At 49.1% G+C, this 18,145-nt stretch overlaps 1 protein-coding gene across 1 annotated transcript in view; it reads left to right on the forward strand.

Annotated features, from left to right (window-relative positions):
• RTN4RL1 (reticulon 4 receptor like 1) overlaps window positions 1-10,948 on the forward strand; it is a 30,957-nt gene extending 20,009 nt beyond the window's left edge. The window contains exon 2 of the mRNA XM_042791685.1: window positions 7,814-10,948. Coding sequence (XP_042647619.1) covers window positions 7,814-9,177 — 1,364 coding nt within the window. The 3' untranslated portion in view covers window positions 9,178-10,948. The remainder of the gene's footprint in view (window positions 1-7,813) is intronic.
• Window positions 10,949-18,145: the final 7,197 nt, after the last annotated feature.

An 18,145-nucleotide genomic window follows, 5' to 3' on the forward strand; every position in this document is an offset into this window, starting at 1 on the left:
TTTTAGGCTCTGCAGTGAGGCACGGGGTTTGGGCCCTGTGCCTGCAGCCGTAGGACCGGCAGCAGCCGACTGCAGCTGTACTCCAAGGGCATAGCTGCAGTGGAAGGTGTACTGCAAACTGGGGTTAAGCAGAGCAGATGACACAGGGAAAACACACTCTACACTCCCTCTGTTTCTGCATATGTTAGTCTTGAAACAAGCATTTAAATTAAACAAGTTTCTATAGCTGAGTTTCCAATCCCACAGCCACTTCCACTGTTGGCCTCCTTTTTTTTTCCCCCCTTTTTCTTTAGCTCAGGCAGCAGGAGGAGCTGATACAGACACAGAGAGGAGTGCTAATTAAACAGGGAGTTCCACATTAGGGTACAAATCCTTGGAACCAGCACAGACCCTGCCAATTTCTGTATTTATTTATTATTTTTTCAGTACAATTGTAATTTCCAGTGGTGCCTTCAGCACCAGGAGAGAGTTCAGGGGCTGCTCTCGGAGAGGATTAGCGTGCTGGAAGCATTATTACTTTCCTTCGCTGTGAATTCAGGAGTGATTCCCTGATGGCTGCACTCTATATAGAAGTGAATCGGTGCTAATTTGTTTTTGAGGATCACACATCCACCAACATGTGAAAGACAATCCTGCCTCTCGATGTATATTTTGAGTCAGTGCTACAGCAAACAACGAAAAACAAGCAAGCAAAGGAAGCCAGACCTCCTTCACCTGGAAAACCAGAGCTGGAAAAGAGCGGACTTTTAATTTTTTGGATGCTCATGTGAGTTGGTGTGGCATCTTTCTGGGAGGCTTTTGGGTTTTGGCTGTGCTGCCTGTGGCGATGGGCAGCGGGGGGCTTGGGCATCCTTCACACAGAAAGCTTCAGGGACGCTGTGTCGGATGGGATGTCAAAGAAACCGAGCATAAAAAGCTCCATTTTTTTTTTTTTTTTTCCTTTCCTCCTTTTAAATCATCCTAAAGTTTAACTGCCAGAGAGGAATAAATTAACTAATTGGATCTGTAGCAACAGAGGGGCTGAGCACCTGGCAGGAGAGCAGCTGCCCCGCCACCCATTGCTCCTCTCTTTTTATTTGTGTGATTCAGAGGGACGTGGTCCGTGGGGAGATATCAGAGCCGACTGAAATGGAAGACAAAGCTATTGTTTCAAACAGAGTTATTGATTTTTACATTATTACACTATGAAATTTATGGTCTGGTTTCAAACTGCAATAGGAGTTAATGACCACCATCCAGAAACTTCCAGGTGACCTTGGCCTCGACTTTGGTGGTGGAAGGTGAATAGCTCTAGATACTGGGTCAGCAAATGTAAAATGAGTCTGCGATGTCCTAGGGGACTTGATTCCGGGGTGCTGCTGACCCCAGGTCTCTGCCCTGAGCTTTTGCTCACAGAAAACTCCAAGCTGGTTGACAGCATTGATGGAGGGGGAGAAATTGGACCCTCTCTGCTTCAGACAAAAGCCACTTCTGCTGTTAAGCAACATTTTGCTCCTCTTGAAGCACCATGAAGTCCTCAGAGCTCCTGGGCATGGTTCTCCATCCTCAACCATCCACCCAGTGCAGACTGGTTGATCCAGTCAAGGGTTTGCTCTGGTCAGTCACCGCTGGAGAAATGCAAACCAGGGGGCTCCGGGATGGCTGAGGAGCACCAGGAGAGGAGACAACACAGCCCAGAGCAAGAGAAACCCCGTAAGAGGGGAGAGCAGTGGGCAGTGCCCGCAAAGCAGGCAGCTCCCTGCAAAGGGCATGGCCCATTCCCAGCGCCGGCCAGCTTTCCCATCCTGATCATGTGAGGAGGATTTGCTTTTTAATGTCGGGGCTACCAGAGTGGGGTCAGAGTGACCAAGAGGAGGTTTATACCAGTTACCACGCGAGATACCTCTGGTGACACAGAAGGGTTTGTAGGGGCTACAGCACTCCCCAGTCTAAAGCCTTTTCCTGGCTCTTCTTTGAAAGGTACCTCCTGATGCATCTTTTGGCACCAGCCTCTTCCCAAAGATTTCCTTAGCACTATTCCTTCCAAATTTTCTTGAATGCTTCTTCCTCTGGGAAGAGCCTTTCCACTTGCCAGTGAAGAAAGACAATTTCCAGCTGCTGGAGAAGGGTTTTTTCTTGTAGCACCTTCTCCCTGGAACATCCCTGACACTGCACCCTGAGCTAAAGTCGTGTGAAGCCAGTAGCCTCCAAGCTCATCTTCTGCCTCGGAGGTCATAATTGCCATTAAATCACAGCTTGCCTAACCAAATTATGCAAAACCGAAATTATCTCCGATGATTTTTATGTTGCTGAAATGTTCCAGAACTGCCGGGGTGATGACTGGGGGATTGGGAGCAGCTGTCACTCCATCAGAAACCATAACTCCAAACAGCTGGGATCTGTCAGTTATTTATGACGCCGTTCACCAAAAAAAAAAAAAAATTATGAAGGAGGATGAGTGGTTGCCACTCTCCAGCTGAAAGGCAGCTCGTGCAGAAAGCAAAGCCCCGTGCCACGTCCTGGCACTGGGAGCTGCAGCCGATGTTACAGGGAGCAAACCCACCGAGGATGCTCCTGCTGCCGAGCGCTGCAGGACTGTGGGGCAGCACCTAAAGGGCTTTTCAGGGAGGCTGAAAGCAAGCTGCTGTGCTCACTGGGGAATTTAGTCTTTGTGACAGTCAGGATAGGCTTGTTTATTTTATCCTCTGCATTGGAAAAAAAAAAAAAAAAAGAGGAAAAAACCCCGCAGCTACTAAGCACAGGTCTGACACTGCTTTGTCGAACTATCCTAGATCTGAAGGTTCGCTCTTGGCTCGCACCCAGTTGCCGTTGCTGCTTTGGCCTTGCCTTTCATCGTCCTTCACCTGGCAGATGAAATTGTGAACATTTAAGGCTTCTTTTTTTCCCTAAACAACAGTTTCTCTCTATGGCGGTGTGAACATCCCATTCTGAGTTAGTTCCAAAGTTTCAAAGTATATTTTCCCCTGAGGATTGTGATCATGTCTTTGTGCCCCAGTTCACTGGGGTGGATTTAGAAATCATCCTTTGATAGATCCAGGGTATGAATAGGGCAGGAAAATCTTTCTCTGGAGCTCATTGACAGTGAGGTGGTGGTGTTACATCAGGTGTGAATTTGGCCTCAGAAGATGGTGAGTGATGAGTAAGCTTCTGCCTCTTTGAAAATCCCAGCTGTGAGCAGAAGCCAGATGCTTTGTCCCCACTTGTAGCTCGCTCTGGTTAAGTATTATTATTTATATTATGTAGTAGCTATACATAGTGTTTTATGGCAGTAAAGATACATAAATCAGCAACCAGAAGATGAGGGCTTTGCTCTAAAGAGCTTATAAATCTAACAGCTTGAGCAGCACCGGTAATGGACACAGTAAGCAGGCAGTCAAGTTGCATGTAGACATGAGCTAAGATGGGTCTCCCCCAAGCAGACGGTGGTTTAGGAGAGATTTGAAAGAGAAGCAACCTGCTCCATCCCTGAGACCAGATCCTGCTGGAGAATTAGATAGGCCGTGACCCATATAAGCTTCTCTGGGTGGAGAGGTGAAGCGTCCATCTGAGAAAAGCAGCTCACAGAGAGGGAGCGGGCAGGGGGTGGTGAGGGCTCGTGGTCAGGCTATGTTTTGAGGGGTTCTTCAGGTGCATCCCTGCTGGGGCCAAAGCATCTATTCTTGTCCTAAGTGATGTCTTCCCCTCGAGCCTGAGACTCTTAATGAAAATAAGAAGCCTTACATCTTCCTAAATAAACCAAGGCTCTGCCTTGCTCTAAGATACAGTAAAGCATTAAAAGCCTTAAAATGCAAGAAAACTGTCGGTGCAGGTACACCCTGCTCTCTGAATCGAGCAGTGCCGCGGGGACAGGCTGCCTGCAGAGCAGAGCTGAGGCCAGCTTCCCTGCCGTGGTGACAGAGAAGTGCTCCAACCCTTCAACTTTCCCCCCCGATCTTGGGTATCAAACCAGCTTTTTTTTTTATTTATTTCTTCCTGTGCTGGCACCGGCCCGAGAGGAACCTGGTCTGGGCTGGAGAGAGATGTGCTGTGTCTGGCCGAGCACGCTGGCTCCGGGCGTCTGCATTCTTCTGGCTGCTTTCAGCTCTTGCACAAATTGAGGCTTCATGCTAAATGCATTACACTGTATAACAATTAATCCCGTGCTACATATAGAAAGTCCTTACTCATCAATAATGCATGCGGGAGGAGTGATTTTCACTCTCAGTAATAAGGCTAAGACAATGGAAACAAGCAGGTAATGGAGAACATTTATAATGATGTTAATCTAATAATGAGTCTAATGCTGTTAAAAGTAAGACTGCAAACTGGACGCATCCAAAGATAAATTATTTCAAGCATTCATTAACTGATGCCTAATTAATGCCCAATTAGAGAGATGCTACATGGGAAATGGTTTGGACAGTCGGACGAATTCATTCCAATCACTGAAACCTCAGTCAAAAGCAGGAGGTGGCAGAAGGACGCGGCGAGCAGAAGCCGGGGTGACAGCGCGTCAGTGGGAGAAAGCCAGGAGATAAACACCCCCTTGCTGGTTTTATCCGTGTCAGCAGGGCTTTGTTTTTATTCACTTCGCCGGCAGGTTTCTGTTGGATTTTTCCGTGCAGCTTTTGAAGCTCTCCCTCCCTGGTGAGCTCCGACACACGTGCTGGTGACCCTCCATCTGCCTCTCAACCTTTACAAGACGAAGTCGGAAGGGCTGCATCGGGAATAACGAGTTCAACAAGTTAAGCAGGGTCTAACTCTCAGGGAGCTGGGCTGGCGCCTCGTGGGAAGCTCCAGCTGGCACTTTGCAGCCTAGGAAGCCCAGCGAGATCTAAGTGCTCCCAGCTGTCTTGCCCCAGTGGGGCTAGGCTGCTGGCCATCACAACGCTGGTGTCAGCAGCCTCAGGAGCTTCATGGCTCTGCGACCACAACCTCTTTGTTTCTAGCGGTTCTCATACCCGGGTCTAAACTGTGACCAAGTCCAGAGCACCCCAGGGACAGCTTCTCACAGCACTAGGTAATCAGCAGGTTTTATGGGCTTGGAGGCAAAGCATCCTTGATGAGACCATGTGCCTTGAGTGCATCCACTGGGGAGTCCGTCCATTTCCTCTTTCTAAGTCCTGCCCACCTAATTATTATTTTTTCTAAGCATCCGTTCTTCTGTTTCCCCGTTTTCCTTACCCCCAAGTTGCAGCACATAGGTAGAAAGACACCCCTGGCTTTTCTTCCTACCATTGTACTCTTGGGAAGCTGTGAAGAAGTAACACCCCAGACTATCCCCCCTACCATCCACGGCCGTGGGAGTCACATCTCCCTCTCCATAGGAACTCCAGCCATTAACTCACAAACGCCTGTTAATTAAAGAGATGGACTCAGTTCCCTCTGACCTTTACCTCCAGAGTTATCCCTGCAGGCAGGGAGCCGTTAAACATCATGCTCCCTTTCGGCAGGAGCTTCTACCTTGGCCATGTTCCAGGGAGACCCAGGCTGCCTTCGTCCATCGCCGCGCGTTGCTAACAGCCACCTGTCATCACCATCCCTATAAGTGAAATCATATATGCTCCCAGATCCCTGCCCGGCTCCACCTCCCGTCAGTAATCCCGTTAGCCTGGCAACTGTCGTGTCACGGAAGAGCGCATAAAACTGTTGTTTGGAAGCAATATGTAATCTTCCAACCTGCTGCTTATAGCTGGGAGATGGTTTATTGATTCAGACCCTTGTGATTTGGTATTTGCAATAACAGACTCTGCATGTGGGAGATCGTCACAGCGCTTGTGCCTGGCAGGATTTTACTAATAAACATAAGACCTACAGAAGTCTTCGTACTTCAGTGTCACCGAGGTAAGACGGGGATCGTGAAGCCGTCCCACCTTGGCAAAGTACATCCATGGGTAAAAAAGCCAGCAGAATATACCTGCAAGTGTATCTTTATCTTTACCATCATTATCTGGCACTCAGATAATCACAGTATCCCCAGGATACTGCTGTTTCCCAGGCTGCGCTTGCACAGTGAGTGGCAGCGAGGGCTCCTGTTTTGGCAGGGAGCGCTCAGTAGTCAGCACCGGCACGATGCTCCCACCAGCACATCCCCTCTCTCATCACAAAGGCACGACAGCAAAGCCAAAATGGTACAGCGGTGACTTGGAGAACGTTCCTTTTCCTACACAGCCGTAGGAGTTGTCGCGAATTAAACGTTCCTGACTTACAGCCCCTTTCTGGCAGCAGCGCAGGAATGAGACATCCCTCCTGGTAGCCAATGCTTAATTTCTGAAGGACAGTGCGTGGAACAAGTTCCCCCTTTCTCATCACAGCTAAGACTTGGTCCAATGCTTTGGCTAGCGATGCTATTTTTTTTTCTATTAACAGCCCAGTCAGAGATGACTGCCTCCTACTGGTGATTTATGGAGAGTCTGAATAACCCAGTTTGTCTAAAAATGTGACAACTTTGCTTTGAAAGGATGGGTCCAGATGGACGGGTCACCTGCTGTTAGCTAAACGGTAATAGATCTCCATACCAGGCAAAAGGCAATGGTAACCATGGAGTTCTATTTCAAACACAATTAATAAGAAAACAGTGATTTTTTTGCCTCCCACTTGTATTCAGCTGTAGGCACTGAAAAGAGGGACTGTAAAAGCCCAAGGGGTCCAGGCTCATGGACTAGCTGGTGATAGCGACGTGAAGTAATTAGAGATGAACTCCACTTCCATTCTCGTTTTTCAGATTATTGCATGCTGAGTGCAAGGCGAGGACTTGTGGGCAGGATGGCACCGGCAGCTGTATGCTGCTCCAATGTTACTCCTTTCCCCTGTAAAGTCCGGAGGCAGAATTCATTAGACATGAGCAAATTTTGCATGTAAGAGGAAAAAGCCAAATCTAGGAGGAAAATCTGAATGAGAAATGACAAGTCTGGTGCAATGAGTCTGAAAAGCCACTCGGCGCAGAAGGAATAGCCTGAAAGCAAGCCTGGTGCGAGGAGTGGGAGCGAGACGGGAACGGGGCGGTGAAACCGGCACTCTGAGAGCTGAGCAGAGGGAGGGGATGATTACTGCCTTGCTCACCGCTTCTTCTCTGCAGCGAGAAAGCCCCGGTCACAAGCACATACTGTAGCATTAGAGGATGCAATATGTGTTGCCACAGGACATCCATTTAAAAATATGTCTCAGCATCCCACTTCCAAACGGAGTTTTCAGCTCAGCCTTTTCCACCAACTGCTGACAACATATTTTCCTGTAAATCACTTGGGTTTCAGGGTGGATGGTGGTGTCTAACAACTATAGTAAAAAGAGATGGCGGGGATGGGTCTGCGCCTTTGGGGGAGCTAGGTGTGCTGTGCAAATGACTGCACATGTGTAATTTTAGGCGATTTGCTGGAAATTACTAAAGCTCTGTACTTATTCCTCTCTGATATGTAAGCGCAGGCAATTTAAGAGATGCATTACAGGAGGGGTGGACACCTACGAGGGTTTGCATCTCCTCTGTTTGCTCTCACACCTTTGCACAACGGCATTTCCTCCAACTGTGCTGCCTGCCTGCAGGCAAGGGGCTCTGCTGCCTGCACTGCCAGCGTGAATTCTCACCAAGAAAGTTTCTCCTGCCTGTTTCGGGCTGGGAGCCCAACCTGTTGCGGGCAGTGACTACTCCATACATCACGTTTAAACTACCGTAGGTGACGAGCCCACTCATCACAGCCGCGTGGGTAATTCTTGAGCAGAGAGGAGGGCTGAGTTAATCGGGGGTGTTCTTCACGCAGAATAGTCCCCACAGCAGTGATGGGTGGGCTGGGGGGTGCCCGAGCCCCCACTGACACCGCTCTCCCCTCTCTCCGCACAGGGGGGTTTGCAGAGCTGCTGCTGGTGCTGCTGGGGCTGAAGGTGCCCGGCGCCCTGGGCTGCCCCACCGACTGCGTGTGTTACCCGTCCCCGATGACCGTCAGCTGCCAGGCTCACAACTTCGTCACCATCCCCGAGGGCATCCCCGAGGACAGCGAGAGGATCTTCCTCCAGAACAACCAGATCACCTTGCTGCTGCGGGGCCACTTCAGCCCTTCCATGGTCACCCTCTGGATCTACTCCAACAACATCACCTTCATTGACCCCAACACCTTCGACGGGTTCGTCAACCTGGAAGAGCTGGACCTGGGGGACAACCGCTACTTAAGGGCTTTAGCTGCAGACACTTTCCAAGGGCTGGTGAAACTCCACGCCTTGTATCTGTACAAGTGCGGGCTGAGCTCCCTCCCCAGTGGGATATTTGGTGGCCTCCACAACCTGCAATACCTTTACCTGCAAGACAACCACATTGAGTTCCTTCAGGATGATATTTTTGTTGACTTGGTTAACCTCAGCCATCTTTTTCTCCATGGAAACAAGCTCTGGAGCCTCCATCAGAACACATTCAGGGGACTAATAAACCTGGATCGGCTGCTCATCCATCAAAATCAGCTGCAGTGGATTCACAGGCGGGCTTTTCATGACCTCCGAAGATTGACCACCCTTTTCCTGTTCAATAACAGCCTCTCAGAGCTGCAGGGGGACTGCCTGGCCCACCTGGGAGCCCTGGAGTTCCTGAGGCTGAACGGGAACCCATGGAGCTGCGACTGCAAAGCCCGTTCGCTCTGGGAATGGCTGCACAGGTTCAGAGGCTCCAGCTCCAGCGTCATCTGCGAGTCCCCCGAGCAGATGCACGGCAAGGACCTCAAGGTGCTAAGAGCAGAAGACTTTAGGAACTGTTCAGGGTCCGAGTCGCTCCATCAGATTAAAACACATACTTTCTCCACCGTGGACAGAGGAGCCTCCAAAACCCACCACCCTCACCACTCCTCCAAGGAGAAGGGGAAGGAAAGAGGGGCTGAGAACAGTTTGCACAGCAGCCAGCCTGCCGCCCCCCCCGGCTCCCGGCCGGGCTATCGCAAACCCGGCAAGAACTGCACCAGCCACAAAACCCGTAACCGAACCTCTAAACCGGTATCCTTGGGGCCACGGAAAAACAGGCAGGAGATTCCAGACTATGTGCCTGATTATCAGCACAAATTCAGTTTCGGGGCGCTGCCAACGCTCTCCCCCAAACGCAAGGGTAAGTGTACCCGGCGGACACCCATCCGCCCCCCCAGCGGGGTCCAGCAAGCAGCCGGCTGCTCGGGGCTCAGGGCGTCGCTCCTGGTTTTTATGATGGTGTTAGCGGCTGTCATACGCTGAGCCCCCGGCTGCAGATGGAGCGAATCTGTACTGCCACCAATCTACAAAGGACCAGAGTTTCTTTTCTTCTTCTTTTTTTGTACGTGGCTAGCGTTGGCCTGGCGAAGGGAAGAACGTTGTCTCGGCTTCTGACGGTCTCTCCATGCCCGGCCGGGCTGCCAACGCGGACTGTGCCGAACGCAGCGGGAGCGGATTAAAAGGCATTATCACACCTTGTCACAAACAGCCTAACCGAGCACCTACAACAAAAAAAAGCCAACCTTACAAAAACCCAGATAACAGGGACGGTAGCCAATTCGTCGGTGACAACCACCGGACAATGGACTGTATCCATGCTCTTGTGAAATCCTGTTCATTTGAGAGCGCTCTGAACGACCCCTCCAATTACCGAAAGGAACATAATTGCTGTAAAAATGATCACCGATTAAGCCTACACTGTTTCTCTGAAAGTGAGTGCAAGGACACTGATACTGATGTAATAAGGACATTGGTTCTCCCACGTTTTAGCCCTTTTGGCTCCAAACCCAGAGGCCAAAGTTGGCTGGGAATCTCTTAGAAGACAATCTCAAACCCCTGAATATCTCAGGCATTACAGCAGAACAGGGCTTGCCTGCTGGGCTTGGAGTAGCCAACAACCAAAGGAAAGACTGATTAGAGATGGAATTAAACAAAAAAATACCAACAAACCCAACAGTTAAAGAAATGAGGTACCTGCAGGAGGTGTGTTTTTTTGTAACCATGTTCACGCATCTGAAAAAAAAAAAAAACAAAAACCAACAAATGCACAGGCTTCCCCTTTCCCCTCAATTATCCATATGTATGTCTTATAATGTTTATAAACTATATGGAAACTATATCTTCAGAACTAAGGATTGTATTGTTGAATTTATAGCAGACCAGTATATGATTTTTTTTTTTTTTTTCTTGAGAAAACAAACCGGCAGCAGTGCCTACAGATGCTGAAAGCCATCGGGCGGGCTCAGTACATGCGGGGGAACCACAGCGGACCAATGTTCTCAGCAATTCAGAGCACTAAACTTTGGGAGGGGTGGGGGGGGTGGTTGTATGTGATGCAGCAAAGTCCATATCCAGAGAGCCAAAACTCACCCTTACAACCTAATTTGTAACTGGGGGGAGAGAGAGATTAATTAGTCCAAATAAACAGAGCCATAGAGCTCTGTCTCCGGAGAGCGCTGCAAGGCCCCGGGGAAGAAAGGAGCATTTTTGGGGCTGGAGGCAGAGAGGGGCTTCCCAGCCGTGTCAGTGGTGTGAGGACCTTTATAGCTGGACTAAGGTTTTCACTGGGGCAGCAAGGAGCAGTTCCCAAGCTGCAGATAGTCCTGACAGCATCAGGAGAGGCTTTGTTTCTTAAAAGGAACAGGTTGTGTCACAGGAAGAGTCAGAGAAGGGGGAAACTACAGCTTGTAGAGGAACGGCGAGAAGCACAGCGCCCAGGGTTTCTGGTCTGCCACAGGAGAGAAAAATAAATGGTCCAAGACAGCCATATGAAGGGGGTTGTGGCTAGGGGAAGGAGAGGGAGCAGATCTGCTTGTTTCCTCGTCCTGAATTAAACCCCGCAGCAGAGGGATGCATTTGCTGGTCGGGGGCACAGCAGAGCTGGCGGCATCACCAACAGCAGCCCACGGGCTCCGGGAGGTGCTGCCCAAATTCTGCAGTTGGTGTGAATTCCCTGTCAGCGTGGATATGTGAGACCAAACAGACACTGAAGTTAATGAAACAAGGGAAATAAAAGTGATCTTGGACAAGAAAAGGCTGCTGTTCATTTCGTAACGATGTCCCAGCGGCGGCATGGTTCTGGCCCGTAGTTCACGTGTGGGGCTGGAAACCCCAAAGGAAATGACTTGTGTTTTCCATCAGACACATTCACGAAGAACGGGCCAGCTTAGGAAATCCACTCTCCCAACCACTTTGGGGAGGGGGAGAGGGCATGTACGCAGCGACAGATCCCCTGGAGGTATCTGGAAATTAAAAGGGAAACTCCCAAGTAAAAAAACAGAAGAAAATTCCCCAATGCACTTATGTTTAAGAGCGGTTGGGTGCTGGGGGTCGGCAGCTGGGGGGGCACTGTGTCTCCTGTCTGTCTCACAAGCGAGGAGGGGCAGGGGCTTGGATGCTTCACTTTTAAATACCCTTCTTGGGGAATAACAGGAGTAACTCTGGGAGGAGAAAGGAAGAGATTACTTCATCAAGCCCTCTCCCTTCCAGCTCCTACCCAAACTTTTCTGTCTACAGGGCTCTAAAGCTCCACTAAAGGGATGTCCAATGCAGCCAGAACAAATAATCCGTGATCTGAAATAGCTCCCTCATGTCCTACTCTCTATAACCAATAGCAACTGAATGAGTCTGGCACTGTCCCTTAGAAGTGGAGAATGTTGTTATGTTGGTTATTTCGTTTCATACTCTGGAAATCAAAGCTCTCAGTGGGAGAATGAGGAAGAGAAGCACTTTATTAATTTTTTTTAAGTCTGTGTGTAACTCCTGTAATATAGGAGTGAAATGTCAGCACAGGAGATGCTAATGTTTTATAAATGATTTGGGTGCAGCAGGCACGATGGATAGTCTTTGAGATGAATTATATTAGAACAGACTATGCCTGGCTCAAAACCATAATTGTATTTTTAGTATCTTTTCCTTTAACATGTAGGAAAAATAAAGGCAACTCCATGGTGTATTACAAGCCTTGTCAATCAAGCGCTCTAACTCCTAGCAATAAAGGCTACTGTTTAAAAACCAGAGGGAGACATGATACACTGCTAAATAGGAGGTGTTGCTTGACATGGACTATAGGTTTCTGATGTTCCTCCTCCTTCCCTCCCCATGCCTATCCTTCCTCTGTGACCACAGCACTTTGAGGATAAACTAAATTTTTATGGCATGCTCTGACACTTAGCCTCAATAACTAACTTCCCATCTGCATGGTTCAGCTCTACCTTGGCCCTTATTTTCACTCTCATGTGTTTTTCCCCAATCTCTTCATATAGCATGTCTTCATGCATTTTGAATGTTGCTCTGAAGGCTGGCATAAATCCCCTCTTCTCTGAAGCAGCATTCCCACAACCTCAAAGCACACATCTCTCCAATCATGTAGACGCAGGTATAACCATGACTTGCCAGAGATAGTCTGGCTCAGGCTGGAAATAAGTCGGAAAAATTTGGGATTTAATTAGAAACACTCCCACACACCAAAGTTTTGACAGGTCTTTGGGATAAAGGGCTGAACCCCCAAGGTGGTGGAAGCACCATGGCCACTTTGAGGCAATGCTGGGCAGTGGTCCCCGTGCTCCCATTTGGACAGGCTGGATCCATGGGCTGAGGTTCAACAAGGCTCAGTGCCAGGTCCTGCCCTTGGGTCACAATCACCCCACACAATGCTACAGCCTTGGGGCAGAGGGGCTGGAAAGCTGCCTGGCGGAAAAGGACTGGGGGATGTTGGTCAACAGCCGGCTGAATATGAGCCAGCAGTGTGCCCAGGTGGCCAAGGCGGCCAACAGCATCCTGGCTTGTATCAGAAATAGTGTGGCCAGAAGGACTAGGGAAGGGATCATCCCCCTGTTCTCAGCCCCGCTGAGGGTGCACCTCAAATATTGGGCTCAGTTTTTAGCCCCTCACTACAGGAAAGATGTTGAGGTGCTGAAGCATCTCCAGAGAAGGGCAACGAAGCTGGTGAAGGGTCCAGAGCACAGGTCTTATGAGAAGTGGCCGAGGGAAGTGGGAGTGTTTAGTCTGGAGAAAAGGAAGCTCAAGGGAGACCTGATCACTCTCTACAGTGACCTGAAAGGAGGTCGTGGCGAGGTGGGGGTTGGTCTCTTCTCCCAGGTAACAAGTGATAAGACAAGAGGAAACAGCCTCAAGTTGTGCCAGGGGAGGTTTAGATGGGATATTGGGAAAAATTTCACCAAAAGGGTTGTCAAGCACTGGAACAGGCTGCCCAGGGGAGTGGTGGAGTCAGAAACCCTGGCGATATTCAGAAGACGTGTAGATGTGGTGCTTAGGGACATGGTTTAGTGGTGGCCTTGGCAGTGTTAGGTTTATGATTGGACTCAATGACCATAAAGGTCTTTTCCAACCTAAATGATTCTGTGATTCTATAAACCTAAACCTCTCCGTGCTCCACAGCTCTGCCTGGGCTCCCCTGGCCATGCCACCGTACCTCTTCCCAGCAAGGGGGATCAGCCATGAACTGGTGCCGTTTGCTGTCACAAGCTCGACCTCTGGATGTGCATCAATTCTCCTCTCCGGGGTGCGGGCAGACAGGCTGCCTGTTGCCGACGTGATTAGATGCTGCCGATAGCTCCCCACAGCTTGACTGCAAGCTCTAAACGTCTCCCTTGGGAAACGTGTCACTTGAGCATTTATTTGCTCATTGGTTTCCCGCTCCTTTTGCATTCCCCTGTCTGTCGCCCGCACCATGCGCTGCTTTGGCAGACAAGACAAGTCCCTGTCGCTGCAGTTGCCTTCACCTTCTTTACATCAGTGAGCTTTAATGCTCTAACTTTGGGTTGTTCATGCAAATCCTTTCCATTAAAAATAATGAACGCCAGAGAACGCAGAAGAGACCCCAGACAGTGCCTGTGGAAACTCACCCCTGGTGGCAGAATCCCATTTCCTGAGTCAGAGCCAGTCTTCTCTCCATTGTACCACTTTTCCACAGTTTCATCCCGTAATTGCTAATACAGAGCTTTTCATACATGCTTTGAAAACAGAAACCATACGACACTGCATCTCCTTTATCCTCCCAGGCAGGATGAAAAACAAACACCTCTCGGATATTGAGAATAAATTTTTAGTTTATCAGACTAAACCAAGACCACAAGTCCACAGTTTCTTATATATTCCCCATCTTTTCCAAACAACACTTGTGCCTCTCCAGCACCAATTCCAAATTATTTCCTTTGTCTCAGAAAGTTGCTCTGCGATACATACCCCCTCTTCAGAGGGTCAGAACAAAAGCATCACTTCACATTTCTTGTAAGCTAAATAGCATTTTTTGTGGTCTTTCAAGTTCACCCTTCCCTAAATCCTCCATCTGTGTATGCTTTCCCTGTCTTCAGGGGGAACCACACCCCCAGAAACACTTTCCAAGATCCCATTTCCTCTTGCATGACCAAGAATATTTCCCTTTCCATTGCTTACTATCTCCCTGAGGTCCTGTAGGTTGACATCATTCCGCCGCTCCACCAGCCCTCTCCTCTCCCTTAGTGCATCCAGCAGCCCCCGAGCTCACAACTGCTTTGGTGAAACATGAGATCGCCAACAGCAGACGATGCTGATGGAAATGGTGATTACAGGGATGCTCTTGTATTGCTGACTGCCTCAGAGTTTGTGGGTTACAGGTGGAAGCAAATGCAGCTATGAAAACAGGACGTGGAGGACTGCAGTGGTGCTCACGTTTCGCAATGCGTGTTCTTGGGAAGGTGTCACGCTGACACCGCTGGCGAGCCAAACCACCTCTCTACCCACATAAAAGCAGCCCCAGGAGCAGCACCCCTCCGGAGACTCTATCCATCTCGCTGTCTCCCAACACACTCTGTCCTCCCCTCTCCCGGAGAAACTGCCTTCAAAGGGGAGAAGGATCTTTCATCTCAGTGACCACCCCAGTCTTTGGCCCCTGCCCAAAAGCAGCCAATTAGATGAACAAAAGCAAGTGTTATAACGCAAGGCCCTCACTACCAGGCTCATTGCTGCAAAGAGCCACTCACTAAAATCCATTTTTTTTTTTCCCCCCACCCTTTGAATAGGGGTTAAATTTTCCCCACACCCAGCCACTCTGTAGATGCAGCTTTACCTCCCTGCAGGCTCCTTGGCTCACCCTCACCCTCATCCGCACAGCCCGAGTCCTTTCCGGAGCTGCCCTCCATCCTCTTCCTCCTTTGTGAAAACAGAATCAAAATAACTGTTTAACAAATCAGCCATTACCTTCTCCCATGTCACCAATTCCCTGCTATCATTTCGTAATTGGCCAATTTTCTCTTTTACCTTCTCTCCGCTCTGAATACGTCTCGGGAAGCTCTGATTGTGTGTTAAAATATCCTCCCTAATTCACTGCTCAATATCTCTTTCTGCTCTTCTAATTGCCCTTTTAACTTGCTTCTAATTTTTTTATAAATCTCCTAATCCTCTTCCTGCACAAGTTGTTTACACGCACCGGAGAATGTATATGTATTAGCAGATGTTCCTGGGTAAATAATGCACAAAAGAATATTACTGCTTCACGCAAGCTGCAATTACTGCTTTCCTCAGAATAAGCTCTGTTTAACCCTCCTGTTTAGGGCACACGCCCCTGCTCTCGCTGCACATCTCCAGGCTATTTCACTCCTGCTGCAGAACATTAACACCACCAGCTCCACCACGGCTCACTCACTATCTCCCGGAAAAAAAAAAAGAATTAAAGAAAAAAAAAAAAAGAATCAAAGGATAAAGGGAATGGTACAGTTATGTTCCAACAAATCTTTTTTTGGGGGGAACAGAGGTAGGAGAAATGAAACAAAATAGCTACATGACTTGAACACAGCGGCGCAACCCCAAGTAATAAACAAATTTGATAGTCTCAGTGCTTTTGATTTATGGACAGCTTACTGCGCTCCCCGCTCCCAGGGAGCTGGTTGTCAAAGCCCTTGTGCCGCAGACAGGCAGAGGGTCAGGCAGGCGTTGTTTGTCATCCGCTTTGTAAAAGACTCCCTAAAATTACTCAAAATTTCCCTTCTCTTTTCCATTTCTTCTCTCAATTTGTTTGCGGTCTCCTCCTCACAAAACACTGCTGTGCCCATCAGATGCTTTGAATCCTGTATTTTCCAGCTAAAGGGTGATGCTAAATCATGGGTTTAAAGTTACACATCTCATTCAGATGAAAAGACTCGGGTCATCACCCAGGGAAGGTGACCCAGGGTCCAGGCAGAAGTCAGTGGTTTGCAACCCAACCCTCGATCTCGCTTGAGGACGAAAGGCATCGCTGGTACAGGGAAGCTCCGGGACTTGGGGGCTATTTTGTACTTACAGCCGGCACTTACGGAGGCACCTTGCTGCTGCCTAAATACCAAATGGTGATTAACAATAAACTTCTGGCCACCAGAATGTCTCTGGGCACCAGTGTTCACCTCTGTCACCTCCATCGTGCCAAAATCAGGTCCTGCTACGCCCCGTGGGGCTGCCTGCACCCATGCCGAGCATCGCTCCTGCCTGCAGCTGCCTGCCCGAACCTGCCCAGGGGACAGAAGGTTAAAAAAAAAAAGATGGAGCAGGAGGAAAACCAAAATCAGATGGAAACAGTAAAAGCTCACCTGCTTTTCAGATGCTGCTCTGGCACACAGGGTCAAAAGCGAAACACTTCTGCTAAAATACAAAATTGTCCCTATGACAGACTGCAGATTTCTGAGGCTATTATGGAATAACAGAACTCTTGACTATTTGCTGACTCCCCTGGAAAGATTTCCCTTTCTTCCCCGCATCTGTACACTTTATTTCCCAGAGAAGCAGCTCCCACTCCCAGCAAGGGTTGCCATCCCCAGAGATGGATTTGTTTGCTTCAATCTAAGCTGCACCAGCTTCATTTGATGCCCCTCCACCCCGTGGTTCCTGCAGGCAGGTACCACAGCATCCTCAGCACAGGACTTTGTGCTGCACCTTCACCACCTCACAGCTGAGATTTAACACCTCTACTTCAAGCCTATCAGCGTGACTTGGTTATTTTCTTTCCTACAGATCTAGTGAAACTTCTCTCAGACCTGATTTCTCAATAGTGCATACAAATTGCTCTCCCTGGAAAAGGTTTTCATAGTTATTCCCTCAGTCAATCCTTCTACAGCTAAAATATCCTGTAATCAAAGGTCTTGCCTTCTTACAGGTCTTCTCTAAAGAAGCATTTCTAGGTGGGCTGTCTCATGAACTGCCTTGCATGCTCTCAAGTCCTCAGAATAAGCCCTGTTTAACCCTCCTGGGTGTTCACAGAGTATCCGTATTATTTTCAACTCATACCTTAAACTCATCCTGAAATTTTTTTTAAAAAAAAAAAAAAAAAAAAGTAAAAGCAGAGTGACCCTTTTGGCATGTACTCTATCAAAGGGTCCTGAGAAGGACCAAGCATGCAAAACCCATCGGCACAGAGTTGGCTGCCTCAGGGTTTCACAGCCCCATGTGCCCTGTCCCCTAGGAGAAACCCTGTCACTGGAGACACCTTACCACATTTTCAGATTATTACCATATTTCCTCCTGATAGAAGGAGACTCTGGGACACTTGCTTCTCTCCAGCTCTTGCATTAACACTTTTCTAGAGGCACAGCTTGGGGAAGCAGCCCCGCAAAGGAAAGCGGCATGCAGAGCGGCAAAACCACATCCTTGCTGGCGCAGGAAGACTTCTCAACTTTTTTCCTGCATCTACTTAGCACGTAGAAAGCAAAAGGAAACAAGAGAACATACACATATGGAACCCCCGTTAAACCTGAACTAAATATACCGTGGGATGCTAACAGCCTTGGTTGACTTGCTAGTGCTTGAGCTGGCACGGCAGGACCCTGGCCACGGGGTTTGTTGGGCGGCTAGAAGGGTTTTCGGCAGAGCAAACGTGGGAAACCTCCGAAATCCCCCTCCACACATGCTGTGAGTGTCACTGCCGGCACAGCACTGCCCTGAAATGTTCATGCCAGCATCCAGATAACAGAGACACGGAGCAGCCCTGCCCAACAGCGTCTCCTTCTGTGATTCTCCATCTCCCTACGTGCTTGTGGGAGCCCCTTCCCCGCAGCGGCCGAGCACGCCGGGTGGGGACCGGCCAGGGATGTCTGCCTGTGTGAGCTGTGCAGCACAGCAAGGCTGTGGAAGCACTCACCATCAACGGGCTGGATCTCCAGGAAGGGAGATGGGAACCCTCAAAATTAAAACAGTGAGAGATAAGGCAATGGGAGAGGCAGGAGCAGCAGGAAAGCGAATGTACGTGCAGGCTGGAGCTGGTGCA

Source organism: Tyto alba, unplaced genomic scaffold, assembly GCF_018691265.1.
Source record: "Tyto alba isolate M040663 unplaced genomic scaffold, T.alba_DEE_v4.0 Super-Scaffold_19, whole genome shotgun sequence".
Lineage (NCBI taxonomy): Eukaryota > Metazoa > Chordata > Aves > Strigiformes > Tytonidae > Tyto > Tyto alba.